The sequence below is a fragment of the Molothrus aeneus genome, chromosome 18 (assembly GCF_037042795.1).
Source record: "Molothrus aeneus isolate 106 chromosome 18, BPBGC_Maene_1.0, whole genome shotgun sequence".
NCBI classification, from domain to species: Eukaryota; Metazoa; Chordata; class Aves; order Passeriformes; family Icteridae; genus Molothrus; species Molothrus aeneus.
The window spans coordinates 6,684,654-6,700,235 of NC_089663.1; the positions used below are offsets into that span (position 1 = coordinate 6,684,654).

A 15,582-nucleotide genomic window follows, 5' to 3' on the forward strand; every position below is an offset into this window, starting at 1 on the left:
CTACTGCTGCTGAACAATAGAATTTTTCTGGTACAGCTGTGTTTAAATGGAGCTGAATCAAGGTAATCTCACCCTTGGATTAAGAGCCATCAGTTCCCAGGAAGAGATCTGCTCCACTGAGTAAAATGTCTGTCAGCAATGCTGAAGAATCTTCTCAGATGGTTCTTTGGAACTCTCTTCTCTAAATGGTTTCATTACCTGCACTGGAGCAGCTGAAGTTGCACTGGGAAGGAGCACCTGAGGTCATCAGAGTTCAGCAGGGGCCTGGCAGGGATAAAAAGACAGTCACCACTTTAAGCTAGGACATGGGGATCATTTAGTGACTCACCCAAGATCACACAGATGGTGCTTATACCAAGAATTAGACCCACCAAGCCATCCAACACCTCTGGATTATTCATTGAGGATTAGAGTCCATTTAGGAGTCTGTTTTAATATATAAATGCAGGATATGGAGCTATGATGGAATGGTAAATTAAATACTGAGAAGTCTGCCACATCTCTGTTCAAAGCAGGCTAACATTTCATGTAAGGAATTACAAGCTTCAGACAGTTGCAATCATCTTCTGCAGAAATAATTTAAGCTTACTTCATCTGTTGTATTCTGATTTAAATTTTTATTGGAAATATAAATACCTATGTCGGTCACCAAACCAAATAAAACAAACATATTGAGTAGGGTCTATTATAGACTAATATGGAAACAAATAATCTGCAAGTCTGGTTTTATTTATAAGCTTATTTGAGTTTTTACTCTAGGCTCATATTAATCGGGTTTGTGGTTTCCACATCTGTACTGCTGATGCCCAGTGCAGACAGCATGCCAAGTCAGACCTGGGCATCCTCCAAGCTCTAAATGGAAAACAGATGCCTCAACTCCAGCTACCTCAAGACAAGCAGGGCAAGTAACCTACCAAGTAACCACAGCGGGTGCAGCAGGCAAAGCAAAGCTCTGGGGAGCTCTCTGAGGTGCCTGCTTGCAAGTTTCTTGCTTCTGACTTGCTCCAGGGGCAGCCAGACTGCCGCCTGTATTGTATTTGCTCTCTCTGATGATCAAGAGATACCAATTCCCTTCACAGCCTCCCTTTTCCTCAAGCTGTAGCTAGGAATTCCCAGACTGGACCAGTTAGTTCACAGTGTCAGCTAGTAATACATATTCTAGAGGAAGATGGAAGAACTCCTGCAGATGATGGTAATGCAGGATGAATTCTTTCCAGAACCCTTGATTATTTTTAATATTTATAAAAAGCATTTTGAATGTTCACAAAAGCCATAAATATATATAAAAAAATGCCCATGCCCCTTGTCAAGCCAAAATGGATCCAGCTGTTCTGTGGTGCTGGTCTCTGATTGCAGAGAATCCCTGTATTAATGAAAGATGTATAAAGGGAATCCCAAACTGGAAATATGATCTCTGCTCAAGGCTGTTCAACTATTAAAGAATATTTCAGGGAAGTACATCAACACAAAGCTGATTCTCAACATGGCTGAGATCCAGTCCTGAGAACCCATCTCCATGAAGGCATCTGTACTGCTTGCAGATATTTTTCAGAGCAAGTTGCTTCCACACAAACTTTGTTTTGTGCTGGCCAGAGTTTTGTGCCAATGTAGCTACATCATTGCAAACCCATTCCCTAAGGCCCAAGAGAACCTCAGTGCAGTAGCAATGCCAGACCTGCTTCTTCCCTAAGCACAGGAGGGAGGCCAGTATGAGAACTGGAGCAAAATCACACACATGACAGTAATAAGAGAAAAAGAAGCAGTGTCACTGGTGTAAACACTAAAAATTTGGCAGAAGCATTCAAATGTATACCTTGTGTACCCTCTGATGGCCATCCAGCAGCCTCTGTCACCTGTAGCAATTATCGCTTTCTACAATTTTCACCAAGGGATGCATTGCATCCTGTGCTATAAAATATGCTTTTTCAAATCACTGTAGCATCTGTGTGTTGTCCATACAGCAAAGCCAAGATTTGTTTTAAGAATTCAGAACAGGAAAAGAGGGATATTGGGGAGGGGATAAAAAATTAACACAGCCTCAGTGCCCAAGGCACGTGGAAGGGCATCACACTGTCATCCATCATCATCCTCCTCAGAGAACTGCTTTGCCCCCAACAGGGCTGCTCCACTGGCTCCCAGGCAGAGGCAATTCTTAGGCAACTGAGATGGCAGAAGCACAGTCTGATAGCAGAGAGGCAGATCTGTCATCAGCACAGAAGGCTGATTCCTTGTGGCAGTGGCTGGATAAAAGAAGATGCAATTAACAATTAGCTTTGGTAAGAGAAGACAAAACCCTTAAAACACAGTTTCTACTGCAGCAAATCAAGTCACAGACTTAGGAATTAATGGCTCAAAGTCTTGGTCCTTGCTTTCCTAGATACACTAGAAGATGAAAGAGAGAGTGAATTTCCCCTGCCACTTCATTCTGGCTGGCTAAGAATTGGGGCTTAGCCATGGAAAAGTGCCAACCTTGCAAGAGTTACAGGAAATGAGAATAGCTTTGCAGCATTTCCAAGGAAATTCAGCACACCTTCGGATTTGTATTTTCAGCACAAAACTCAGGCTCCTCACCCCAGAAAACAAAACTGAGGCTTTTCAGTAGATGATGCATTATTCATTTCCAGCAGAGACTGGACTAACGTGATTCAGATTGTCTGGAGATGCGCAAGGAATATAATCAACTTGCATATGCATAAAAGGAGTGTTTCTGGTGCAAAGTCAGGTATCTTCCTCTCTCTAAGACATCTTGTGTGTGGATTAATTCAGACTCTCAAATGACATTAAAGAACCTTGTTTTATTATTTCACAGTCCACAGGTGCATGAGACCAAATCCAGCAGAGCCTACATGCCCAGCTCAACATCCTGTACAGCACTGGCAGCCATTCTCTCCTCCCTCCTTCCCAATCACTTCAGTTCTTTGTGCCCTACAATAATTTTCTCTTCCAGTCTCTCTTTTTTTCTCCTTTGTCCATAGCACACTACAAATTATTTGTGGTCACAATGATTAACTTCACAAATCACACCTAATTTGACCCTAATAACTTTGCCTGAAAAGGGGACAATTCCTTGTTGATCCAGACAACTTATCATCCCATGAGCACAATAAAAAAGCAGAGCTGGTTATCAGCTGGGAGATGCCCATGAGTATTTTTACAGGCAGAGTGTTGGGAGGTCCCTTATCGAGTGGGGTGAGAGCTGGCATGTACTGCAGGCATGCAGGGGGAGGCAGATTGCTTTCAGCCTGCAAGGCCACACAATATGGGAAGTGGTGGCTTGAAAGAGGAGTGGAAGAATGACAGATGGTTTGTGCCTGTGCGTTTCTTTAGAGGACACCGGGTTCCCACCATGGGAACAGCATGGACAGTAAAGGCAGTGACTGGATGTGAGGAGTGACAAAGCAAGTCAGCCACGGATGGCCCGTGGGAGGCCAGAGGAAATGCACCATTAGTCAAAGTTGGAGGAAAAATAAAATGCGATGACAACTGGGCCATTCATGTGCTTCCCCTTCAAGGACTGACCAGACCCTTCACAACTCAAAAGACTCAAGTATCAGCTTCTTTTTCTCTTCAGCCAGGCTAATGTGCACTGGCAGGGTCTGAGGAACTCCCTTGTCACTTACATTAATTCTTATCTTGTTGTTCTTGGCTACACTTCACTGAAGTACAGTGAGGGAGAGTGCTTCAATCAATAATGCAGATCCAAGGGGGCACCCCCCTCTGCTGTTCCTAGGGATCAACACAATGGCTTAAAACAAATGTTCACCCAACTTGTGAACTTGGGAAATATTAGGACTTCCAGAATTAGATGTAAGACAATGAGGTGGCCTCACAAGGATGTTTAAGCCCACACATGAACAATCTCATCACTCCAGGGTAGCTTTTTGCATTTTGAGAGTTTGCTACTCAATACAAAAACTGCAACACCTCAGAGTTGTCTCTCAGCAACCCCAGTGACAAAAAAGGCAGCCTTGCATTTCACAAGCAAATTTCATCAGATGTTCCACTTAGCCACTGTCATGGGAACCCTGAGGCACTGCTGTCACAGCTTGTGAATCTGATGCGTTTTGTCATTAAGGAAAGTTGATGGCCTTCAGAAGGTCCAGCTGTAAACACTCACAAATGGTTGGTATCTCATTCTTCAAGTGGGACAATACCACAGCTATGGACAGGACTTCTTTAGAATTGCCTCCTCTGGTGCTATGCCCTTTTTAGATTTGGAAAGTACAAGGGAGTTAAAGGAAGATGCAAGCAGAAAATGCCAAAATGCTCTCTTATAAATACACTGGATTCTTACCCCATCAAAAGGGACTTCACTTATTACCACTTAAATAGGGCTACAAGTAGCTAAGTAAAAGAGAATGAGCCTCTTGCAAAAAGGTGGAACAAGAAAAATTCAAGAATAACAATTAAATCCTTAATTAAGAAAGAGAACCAAAGTCCTGACCTGAAACTCTTAGAAACTCGGGATATACATAGAATGAACAAGGACAGAAATGCAAGCAAAGTCTGAAGTGTCAAGAGAACTCTCCTTATTCTCCTGTGTTTGAAATATGTCTAAGAAATAAACTCCGTGAAAAATAAAGAGGTAAAAATCAAAAGTTTTCTGATTTAATTAGATCTCAGTCTGGTGTAAATTAAATGAATTTTAAAAATATCTTTTGACAATCTAAGAGCCATTTCTTAAGTCTCCAAAGCAGCCTGTGTTCTTTAAATTACTTCCTGTCATATGGTTAATAATTTCTGCTTTCTACATTACAGAGTCATTCACCTAGGACAGCCAAACTGAACAGTGCTATCAGTGTGCACACCCTGCTGCCTGAATTGCTGTGCTTAACAACATCTTCCCAATTATCCAGGAGTCTGCTGCCAGCAGGACATTACTTGACTCCATTTCTCTAAGGAAAATGATTGCATTTCCTGATGTTTTCAGCTGTGTTTGTACAACTTGCCTTCATGTGAAGTTGAAAATTAATGCATTTCCTCCTGATCCTTTGAGAGAGAGAAAAAAAGGAAGATTACCAAGATTAAATAAAAATGCCAAAGCTCAATCCTTTGTCTCCATTGAACAAAGGTGTTTAAAGAAAGATTGCTGAGCTCAACCTCCTGCATAAAGCTAAAAGCTGCTTTTTAACCTGTTGCACAGTGTGAACAGAATACAGGTTGGCTGCATTACAGTTCATTCACACATGAGAAAAAGATAAAAGTAAAACAAGCTTTCAATTTTAACTGTTTTGTTGGGAGTACACCATGGAAAAAAATGCATTTGGGCCTTTTCTCACAGGGAGCCAACAAAGAAGGGAACATTTATTTATTTTCCCAATTTTTGTTTAAAGCCTAAAGCCTGTCTTTTTTCACTGTTTTCTTTCCCTTGATATTTTATTATATTGGAGTTACACAATATTTTAATAGACAAGGACTGAGAAGGTATCTATAGCTTAGACTTGTTTGAGTTATGTTACCACCTAGGTAATTCCTTGCAGAGCCTTGGGAAAAAGACTCTCCTTGTGAAAAATTTAAGTAGAGGGATCTTGGTCCTTGGCTTTATGCTGAAACAAGGAATAACAAGTCAGATTCCCATATTGCTTTAAAGTAAATGAAAGTAGGACAGAAAAACCCCAACAGTCTTTCTGGTGTTTGTATGATCTGGAAGAAAACAGAGCAGGAGGTGCAGTAGGGGTACAGTTCATCTTTCATGGAGTATAAAGGCTTTCCTTAAATAAATGTATTAATATATTGGACATATGCTATTACAATTGCTGAGACTTCTACCTGGAAAAATTTTCACCCACCCCCTCCTTGGAGATGCTGGTTCTGACAGGCTGCAACTCCCAATATCTCTACCCAGCTAACAATGCACAGCACCTTGTTCAAACAAGACTGGTCTTCATTTCACACTCTCCCCCAGGGAATATCCATTTTGCTCTTCATACTGTATCTTTATGACTGATGCAATCAGATTCTGGAAATCTGCCTTATTAGTTTATATTCCAGCTTCTTAGGGAATGATGTTAATTTTCCATTGTAGGACCAGAAGATTTTAGATGTGCTAGATCTTGTCTATAAGAAACAACAAAAAAAGTGGCACACACAGTACCATGCTAAGAAATGGACTAGAGTGAACAGCATTCCTTGCACAGAAATTCTAGGGGTTCTAAAAAATGACACTCCTCAGTCCAACAGTGCCTGAAGCAAGATATTTTACAATTGCAATATGAATAAATAAATGCGCATTTTCTTACTTATTTGCCAGAGATATTCTGCCTAATTTCTTCATCAGAATTGTTTTCTTCCTAGATCTGTGGTTTACTAAGACTTTACACTGTGATGGCCAAAGAGTTCCATTATATCCATTAAAGATTAGATGATTTTCTTTTGTTTCCCACAGCAAATAGGATCCTGTTCATGTCCCAAACAGAATGTCAGTAGTTGGAATGATGTTTTCTTAAGGTGCATATAAGATTAAAGACTGAAATCAGATGCAGTGTTGCCAAAGCCTTTGTAATATGCATGTTTTTCATGGCAAGATGATTGACAAGAATTGCAGTAAGGTGCTGAAGGGGATATTTCACCTGGCCCATCAAAATTCAATGTAGAGGATTAGAACTAAGAAGAGCTGACAATATTGACTTTGAGTACCACAACGGAAACATAATTAGTTTTTTGACATGTAGTGGACAGAAATATTCCATTTTAAAAAAAAATCAGTTAAGAGTAATTACTGCATATCTGTTGCATGCTGCCCTGGGAAAAAGGAAAAAAAAAAGAAAGAAAAGAGGTCTGCTCTGCTGTTTCCTCTTTTCTGAGTAAAATCCAAGTTTGGCACTAGAATAAATGCATACAAACCCAGCCTTTCTGCTGGAAGAACATCAGGAAAACTTTGTGCATTAAAGTAAAAACCTCTCTTAAAAGAGAGCACACAGATCTGAAAGAATGAAAAAGTCAATGAATTTTATACAAGTTTACGTATTGCAAAACAAACTGTCTGCACTATGCTTATTAAAGGCATATTTCATTGCCTAATCATAGATGTCTATTGTACCTTTTATGTTTTGAATCATAATTGCAGCCTTTTCCCCAACTGTAATAATGAAAGACATTTTGGCATATGCTTATATTGATTCCCCTTTAACAAAGCACTTAAGACAAATACTTGCATCCCACTGAAATTAATGGCCAACCTTAACTTTGAGTACACACTGATGTCACTGGCATTTAGACAAATGGCAATTTATATGGACACAGAATTGCCTACTTTGTTGGACAGACACGAGCCTCTGAAGAGAAGTCTTCAAACTCAAAAGTCATTAAAATACTCAACTGCTTTGGTTAGAAACACTATGGCATCCATGGCTTTTATGTTTTTATCAGAATAAATGTGCTAGCAAAAATATGTGTAGCTGTTGTACTGAAATATCTTTTCTAGCTCCTGGTCTGGAATAATCTAAACCGTAGAAACAATTTTCAGTAGATTTACACAACATACAGTACATGCAGAAATGGGAAAAGGCAAAACTTAACTGTACACAACACCTTGACAACAAGCTATCATTAGGTATAATATAAATAATGCACTAAATTCTATTCCAATTTTATTTTGTCTGTATGCTAATCTGTTATTCTTTTTGCTTTGGGATTAAGTGGCATATGAAAATAAGCAAAAAAAATTATGCTTACCTTAGTACATTTTTAGGACTGTTACTAGTTATCCTAATTAGTTAGAACCTGCAATTAAATACTTCAGAATATTAAAATAGATTAAAATGCAGAAATAGAAATGCCTTTACATAGAGTAAAGTCAATATTCATTCTCAGCATCAAATCCAGGGCATATACTGAGGCAATACTAAGCTGTTTCAGAAACTCACCTGACTTAATGGGAACTTCTCACCAAAATCACTGGATTTAAAGATATAAAAGAAAATTGAAATGAATTGAACAATGTACTCCCTTAGTTTTCTGACAGAGAAGTTTCTCAGAGCTCTAAATATATTTTGCTTGCCATTTCTCTATTAATTTTCCAATATTTTACCTAGCAGTATCCACAGCTACTAATTGGCTTAGAGCACAGAGGGGACCAAATGCAGTGCTACAAATTTAAACCCCAAAATAAACAGCTCATGTAGATATTGAAGCTTTGTAAAATGCTCTGACTGCACTCAGGGAGTTTACTCCTGACAAGACTTCAAGAAGCATGTCAGCATGCAGGGACAATGAAAATACCTGTTAGAGCTCATTAGCAGGAGTAAAAAGACAGTATTTGAAACCATACTTACCGAGTCTAGAGTTTCCCCTAAATTTAAAATATGAGGCCATCCAACCTGGAAAAATCTCAATGGTTATTCAGTTTATACACAGACACAGAAGTATCAACATTTCCTTAATAAAAGGTCCGAGTCTGTCTATTTCTTTGTTTCCTTAATACATACTTCAACCAAGAGAGACAGAATTAAGATCAAAAAAATCTATCTAGTGTAAGCAGAAATCATGTATACAAAATTAAGCAAGTGCAATCACACATTTACTAGAAAAAAATATTCTTTATTTATTAATTAATTCATAGCACAATAAATATTAGGATCACACATTTGAGGGACCCAGCAAAGCTCAGACTTGTTTGCACCATGGTATGGTTTGACAAACAAATCCTCATCAGCTGGCATCCTAAGAAGCCTGACTAGATTTTTTTTGTACATTTTCACATGCAATCAGTAAGTTGCAATGTACATCAATTGTTTCAATTTACATTGGTCAGGCTTTTAAAAACAATTCTTAAGCACCATCCCTGGTGAATCCTTCAGGAAAAAAAAGCACAATCACAATATTTGTCATTATTCTGTCTTGCTGTTGATTCTGATATTATCACGCAGGTGGGATTGTATGTTTTGTTTTACTTCAGAGGGCAACAGCATTTTCCACTAAATGAGGAACAGAGCCAGGCTGCTGTTGAAGAGACAGGAACAATTTCATGCAGGCCACTCAGCAATTCTAAAACCAAGACAGTTCTGTTTCTTCTGAAAACCATGACATGCCTTAGTTTCACACTCTATATGCACTGAAGACACATTTCCTTGAGATCTCTCTATTTGCTAAATAATTAATTTGAACTTTATGATGAATGAAATTAACTCATCTTTCCATTGATTTGTCTGTAGGGACAGACAACTCTGTCTGCTGGATGCATTGGTAGGGCAGAGAAGAGAAGCAGATTTTACATGGTTAAACTCCAGTGCTTTCATTTCTGGGAAACAAAAGGAACTGGAAAGAAAAACTTGTATGCATAAAAGTTGGAGTTTTGTCAGAGGTGAGCTGTTTCTCAAAATCTCTATTAGGCTGTATCTCCATATTTTGAAATATCAAGTAAAACATTTTAAGAAACCCTAATTTACTCTGAACCCCTTTTTTGTAAACAGCTGAGGAAAATCTAGCAAAGGTTTTGGCTGCATCATACACATAAGGCCCTTTATTAAAGGAAACAAACTTCTGAATGTGTAGGTATGCACCTATTTATATAGATACAAAGTTTTCATCATTTCTTCTAAAGGCAGCTGCAAAATTCAGAAATTCAGGCATTGTTTCAACAACACTTCCAATCCTAATATTTCTTGTCAACTACAAACTTATGGATGACTTCACAGATGTAAAATGGCATCAGCAGATCTCATAGGGAATGCCACTTGGAGTCCAACTGTATCACTTCTTTCTATTTTATGGACCAGAAACATGGACCAAAAAAAAAATCAGGAAAATGTGTAGAGAAAACATTTAGGACTTCTTTTGCTGTTGTTTAAGCAAAAGAATTGCTGTTGTAATTCTAAAAAAAAATTGAAAATTTAATATTGTCATATCAATGAGAGTGTGATAAATGCTGTTAAATCCTGTTTTACAAGGAAGTTTTGATCCCTTTTGTCTAATAGTTTCTCAGACAGGTACAATTCTCATGGTAAAAATTATTCCAGACTCGATATAAACCAACCATTTTTCTGAGTTGCTGCAGCAGTGAAATACCAATCAAATTAAACCAGCAGATATATACACGATCATCAGACTATTCTTCAAAACTGCAACAAGTTTGGAATGAAAATAACAAATTCCACACACAAAACACTGCTATCAGTTAACTGCAAATAGGATATATTTCGTTTCACCTGAAGTTGGTCTCTTCCCATGCTTGCTATTCTGCTGTAAAGGGTGCAAGAAACTGCAGCTGGGATGGAATTTCAGTGCAGACTGGTTTGTGTTTGCCTTTGTCAAGCTACCTCCTTAACAGGGTTCTGCACAAGAAGCTTCACTCTCAGATTTGTTCCTCTCCTGCCACAGATAAGCCAGCACCTCCCCCTTCTGGAGAGCACAAAAATCAGCAGGAATTTGCAGCAGGGTAATGCTTTCCTACTCGGACCAGTACACAAAAAAAAAAAGAACAGAAAAAGTTGCAGATGATTATTTTATATCTTTACTCAGGGCAGGACCATTTCTCTTCTGGATCGCTGCTTAATGTAGTTCCCTTCAGTAAAGTGTTTTATTAAAGCCAGATATAAGTCAGTTCAGATATAGTCTCTAGCTCATCAGCAAGAAAGTCTTAAAAACAAACCAAGAAAATATTTCAGTGTCAGCCACATTTCTGCATTCTATAAACCAGAAAATGCTGCATAAGGTGGATTATTAGAGGGTTTTACTTTACTTGTCAGCTTAATATGCACTGTTCAAGCAGTAATTTGTGAGCTGTGTCAATTTAGTTTGGACTGAGCTGAATTAAAAATTTCAGGAGTAGGCAGAGACGCCACCATAAAATTCAACTCTTTCTTTAGCACCTCTGAGATCATTCATTCTCAGTCCTCTCCAGAACACTGTGACCAGGCTGCTACTGATTAATCCATTGTGATTCTGCCAGCAGTAGTACAGCTTCAGGTGATTTTCTATTAAATTCCATTACATATTACATTTTAAAGGAAAAAACCCAAAGATGACTGCTTACCCTTTCTTATGCACTCCAGGAACTTGTTTCCACTAGTGAATACAGAGTCTCAGTGTTTAATATAGGATCAGTAATGAGCAATCCAAGCATGCAGGACAAAGCATCTCACCAAACTTCTATGGGATGCCCTCTCTGATTCCCAGCATCTGAGACTCTTCTGCTGGCCAACGAGGAAACCCAAATCACAACTGTCTCATTTGCAGATGGCCTCAGATGTCATAGGCTTTAGTTATATTTACATATAAAATACTGTGATTATTCTCTAGCTCCCAGCAACAGGAGAGCTGTAGAAAGAGAGATTTGTTGCAGCAGAACTACATTGGTTTTAGAACTGTGATGGTGCAAGGAAAATTTTTCAGCTGTGAGAAAAAGCTCTCTACAGGAGAAAAACAAAGATTCCTGTAACCTGAACCATTAAAGCTGTTCCAACTTTAAGTGCCCCTTTTCTTTACAAATATGTTTTGTGCTTTTTTTCCCTTCTTTCCAGGGATGGTATTTAACCTCAGCAGCCTGTGACTGTGGCATCCAGGCCAGAACGCTTTGTAATGTGCAACTTGGTAACTTCTTCAGCACAGGTGGGGTGAATGCCAACTGTCTTCATCATCTGAGCATAGGTAGCACCACACCTAGCAAAAATCAACAACAACAACAACAAGTGACTCACAAAGTCAAATGCTATTCACCTGAAGCAGCTAAAAGGTCCTAAAACATCAAAATAATTCTGCTCTTGTCCATTTGATCAGGTAGAGGAGTTGCATTTGTTCTTCAGACAATGCTGTCTATTATTTCTCAGGCACTTACACAACACGTAGACGCCCAGCTTCCCAACTCTGAGGTAGGAAAGAATTGTCATAAGAGTTGAGACAGAGAGAATTAAGCAATTTACCCTAAGTCACAACTGAGCCTGTGGCAAAAACATATGACAAAACTGCAACCTTCAGCTTTTCTTGTACATACATGTGTGTTTCACTAACTCCAGATGGAAAAAAATGCACACATACACACAGAGGAAGAAAATCTTAATTAGAACTGTTGGAAAGAATCTGCTAAAGGAAATAATACCAGAATATTCTTCCATGAACTTAAAGTCTCTGCTGCTTACATGGAACATATCAGTGTTATAAGCAAGGGGGGAAAAAGTCTTTAATTTAAAAAACGTATCAAGCAAACAAAACCCACCAAAACCCCCTAGCGCTACAATCCCACTTGCTTAATTCCCTTACTTGCCCAGTAACATTCTTAAGACTTGATGACTTTCTTTTGAACTGCTATTCCTGGCAGGCCATGCTGTAAGAATAGCTGAAATGGCTCTAAATTTAAGGATTGTTTCAAGCTCTCTATGGAATAATGTTATCTCCCCTCTACAAAACACAGGAAAGGAAGCTATAGATGCCTTCTGGTGTCTCCACTTACATCTAAAAAAGCACTGACAAGCAAAAGATCTTTGCTGACTACAGATGTTACTGGAGTCCTGGGTGGGGAGGGAAGATGAAAAATCATCCTTCAGAGAAGCTGAAGAAGTATTTGACAAAGGAGAAGAACAGCTTTTACAGTGGGGTTTCTACATTGAAAGCTCTGGATTTGTGAAATGCAATAGAAACCCATACAGGAATCTGACCTGCTGAAAACCTCTTACTGTGGCTAAAGTTTTCATTTCCCTCAAGCAAGGCAGAAAAGCACTCCAGTTTCATGTGCTTCCTTTTCAATGGTTATTTTGGATAAAACTTCAAAACAATGACATCCTAAAAAATGCAGTTCTAGGATCTATACCACTGGCAATTAATGGACTACAAACACATGTTGAAAATGTGTACTGAGGGTACACTGCAATCAGTGATTTCCAAGATATTCCTCACATGACCCTTGTGGTCCTGCCTTCTTAATCCTTTCTGCTTTTCATTTATAATAGTCACTCACAACTGCAGGACTAAAACTGCAGTAAAATGGTGATCAAATTTAGGAAAATGAACTGACACCACAACTTGCAATGATTTATGATGTTTCAGACTACTTTCTTTGAAGAGGAAGTTAAAAATTATAATTTTTTAATGTAAATATAGGAATCAACATTTCTGAAGATGTGAATCAGCAATAAGAAAGGGAAAGGAAAAACCAAATAAGAAATAATTGTAGCACAGGAAAAGCAAAGCAAGACTTTTCCATTAAATCATAGAGGGCTGAGAATCACTGCTTACTCCTTCAAATGGAGGACTTCTATATCAATATTTGAGCACAATCTTAAACAAGATCAGATCACAAAGGATGTTTTTTATTGCAATTATCAGATCGCTTCAAACAAAAGTATCTTTCCTCTCTCATCATCCCAAAGAGAAATTTCTTTTTTACTATACTATATTTAGCTTATTCCCCAGCAATATAAGAATTCATGCAAAACTTGCTGAATTTTTAAGAAGCCATGGCTGTGCAAACTTAAAGATGAGATTAGGAAAGGAAACGCTTGGCAGGTGTAAAGAAAGGTTTTTCTGAAAAGCACAAATATATTTTTAAAGAAGTAACTTGGAAAACTGTATGGTGATTTCTTATCCTGTGCACATAATGCAGAAGAAGCTACACTGAAGAAACTAACATTAGTTAAGTTAATGCTTAATTCCGTTTTTTGCTTTAACTATATCAAATCAATATTTTCCTCAATTGTTCTCTAACTATATCCAGTATTACAATAACTAAATCCAGTACATCTTAATGAAGAACTGCAGTATTTTTTGTGAAAATATGTGCAATACTCCATAAAAGGAACAAAAAGCATGCATTCTTTATAGTGTTGCCAAAACTAGGCAGCTATCTTTTATAATCTTACAATAACTTAAGAAGCAGGCTTTAGAAGCTAGAGACATTCTTTTGTACTTACTTGATTCCAAGAGCAAATCCTTGAATAACTTCGCCTGCATTTGGGCCAATGAAATGAAGGCCAAGTATTCGCTGCTCCCTCTCTCGTAAGCACACCATCTGAAAACAATACATCACAAAAAGATCTTTTTCTTAGAACACTTAAAGATAAGGCATGAAGATGAATTAAATGAAACTGGAATGCCCCAAGATCCTAGTTCAGCTGTTTATTTCCAGTGTGCCAAAAACTTATGCACTTGTTTAAGTCTTACTGACTTCAATAGCTCTTACTCTCATTGTCCTGAAGCACTTTCCTGAATTGAAGCTTTATTAGTGCATTTCTTTCAGACTTGAGGGAGCCACTAACAACAATAATTTCTGGTATTGAATACTTTGTTGTTTGCCATTTGTGTGAAATCCTCGAAGTAGTCTGGTGACCAGACCAGTGCTCCTTTCCACTGAGTGGCCACCTCAGCACTTGTCCAAGCCTGTGCAGTTGCTTTCATCAGTATTTTCACAGAAGATCCCTACCATTATCAGCTGTATTTTCACAGAAGATCCCTACCATTATCAGCTGTATTTTCACAGATGACCACTAACAGTTCCAGGATATTTTGTACCTTTGTGACTCAATCAGTAAGCGCTTACAGCAGCATGTTTGGTGAGATACATTTACCACAAGGGGCACATAACCTAAAAAGGAGTCGAGCCTCAGAAGCAGCCAAAGATGAAGGTTAATAAGTATCTAGGAGAGCCTGAGTCATTGCACACTTAACTTTTATTAGAGAACTTAATGAAAATGTTTTAGTTCCTGTAAGGACACCATCTTTATAATTATGAAAAGAAAGTCAGTCTCTCCCTGCATCCTCCCATCAGGCATTAAATTATCACTAATCTACCAAGTTCTGCTATTCAGTAAAAGCTTAAATTCTTTCATCAGGAATGCCAGGAACAGCAGCAATCCTGATGTGGGACTTGAAATATTAAGGCATTTTAAAGGAAAAATTCTTGAAATAGAGTTTGAAAGACTCAAGTTAAATGTTTGTTTATATGTTTTAAGAGTTTAGTAAGGACTATATTAAACATCATCCAACAACTATTATCCTGTTACTACTACCCTTAAATATTTACTCTAATTGACATAATTCAAAGGGAATACATAAAATTGAATATCATCACCTTTGTTACACTGGTACTTGGGACACTTAAGGCAAGCACTTACATAATTCAGAGGTGACAAAATGCAGTGAGAAAAACTGACTGCAATTAGTGACAATGGACATTCCTTACATAACAATATAATATTGGACAATATAATTGATGGACACATTTATGCAAAAAAGACTCTTCCCTGATGATGAGGAGAAAAGGAAGAAAAAGGGAACTATGATCAATTCTATCAACACTACACTTCATCTTAGCTAAGATTCTCTACTGTAGGCAAGAGCATCAAAAACTTTTCCAACACTGAAGCAACTGGACTGCTGCAGAAAGACCTTTTCAGGTCTGGCACTTTGGTCCAAACCAGGATTTTTTTTTTCATGAGTAGAGACTGAATAGTTACTGTAATTTTGTAAATCTTATGCTTAATTTTTGAAGGTATCAGACTTTTGGCAAGAGGTATCAATATAAATATTTCATGTGACAGTCAAGAACTTTGCTGGGAGAAGCAGAGACCGATCTGAATCTGAAATACTTTTTAGAACCTTAAAAGCAGTTCAAAGATGGTATTTATCAGCAGAATGTCAGTTCTGAGTAATGCC

At 38.2% G+C, this 15,582-nt stretch overlaps 1 protein-coding gene across 1 annotated transcript in view; it reads right to left on the reverse strand.

Annotated features, from left to right (window-relative positions):
* Window positions 1–8,517: 8,517 nt before the first annotated feature.
* The window catches only part of TXNRD2 (thioredoxin reductase 2), a 32,131-nt gene continuing 25,066 nt past the window's right edge, over window positions 8,518–15,582 (reverse strand). The window contains exons 16-17 of the mRNA XM_066562495.1: window positions 13,842–13,939; window positions 8,518–11,598 (exon numbers count right to left, since the gene is read on the reverse strand). Coding sequence (XP_066418592.1) covers window positions 11,475–11,598; window positions 13,842–13,939 — 222 coding nt within the window. The 3' untranslated portion in view covers window positions 8,518–11,474. The remainder of the gene's footprint in view (window positions 11,599–13,841; window positions 13,940–15,582) is intronic.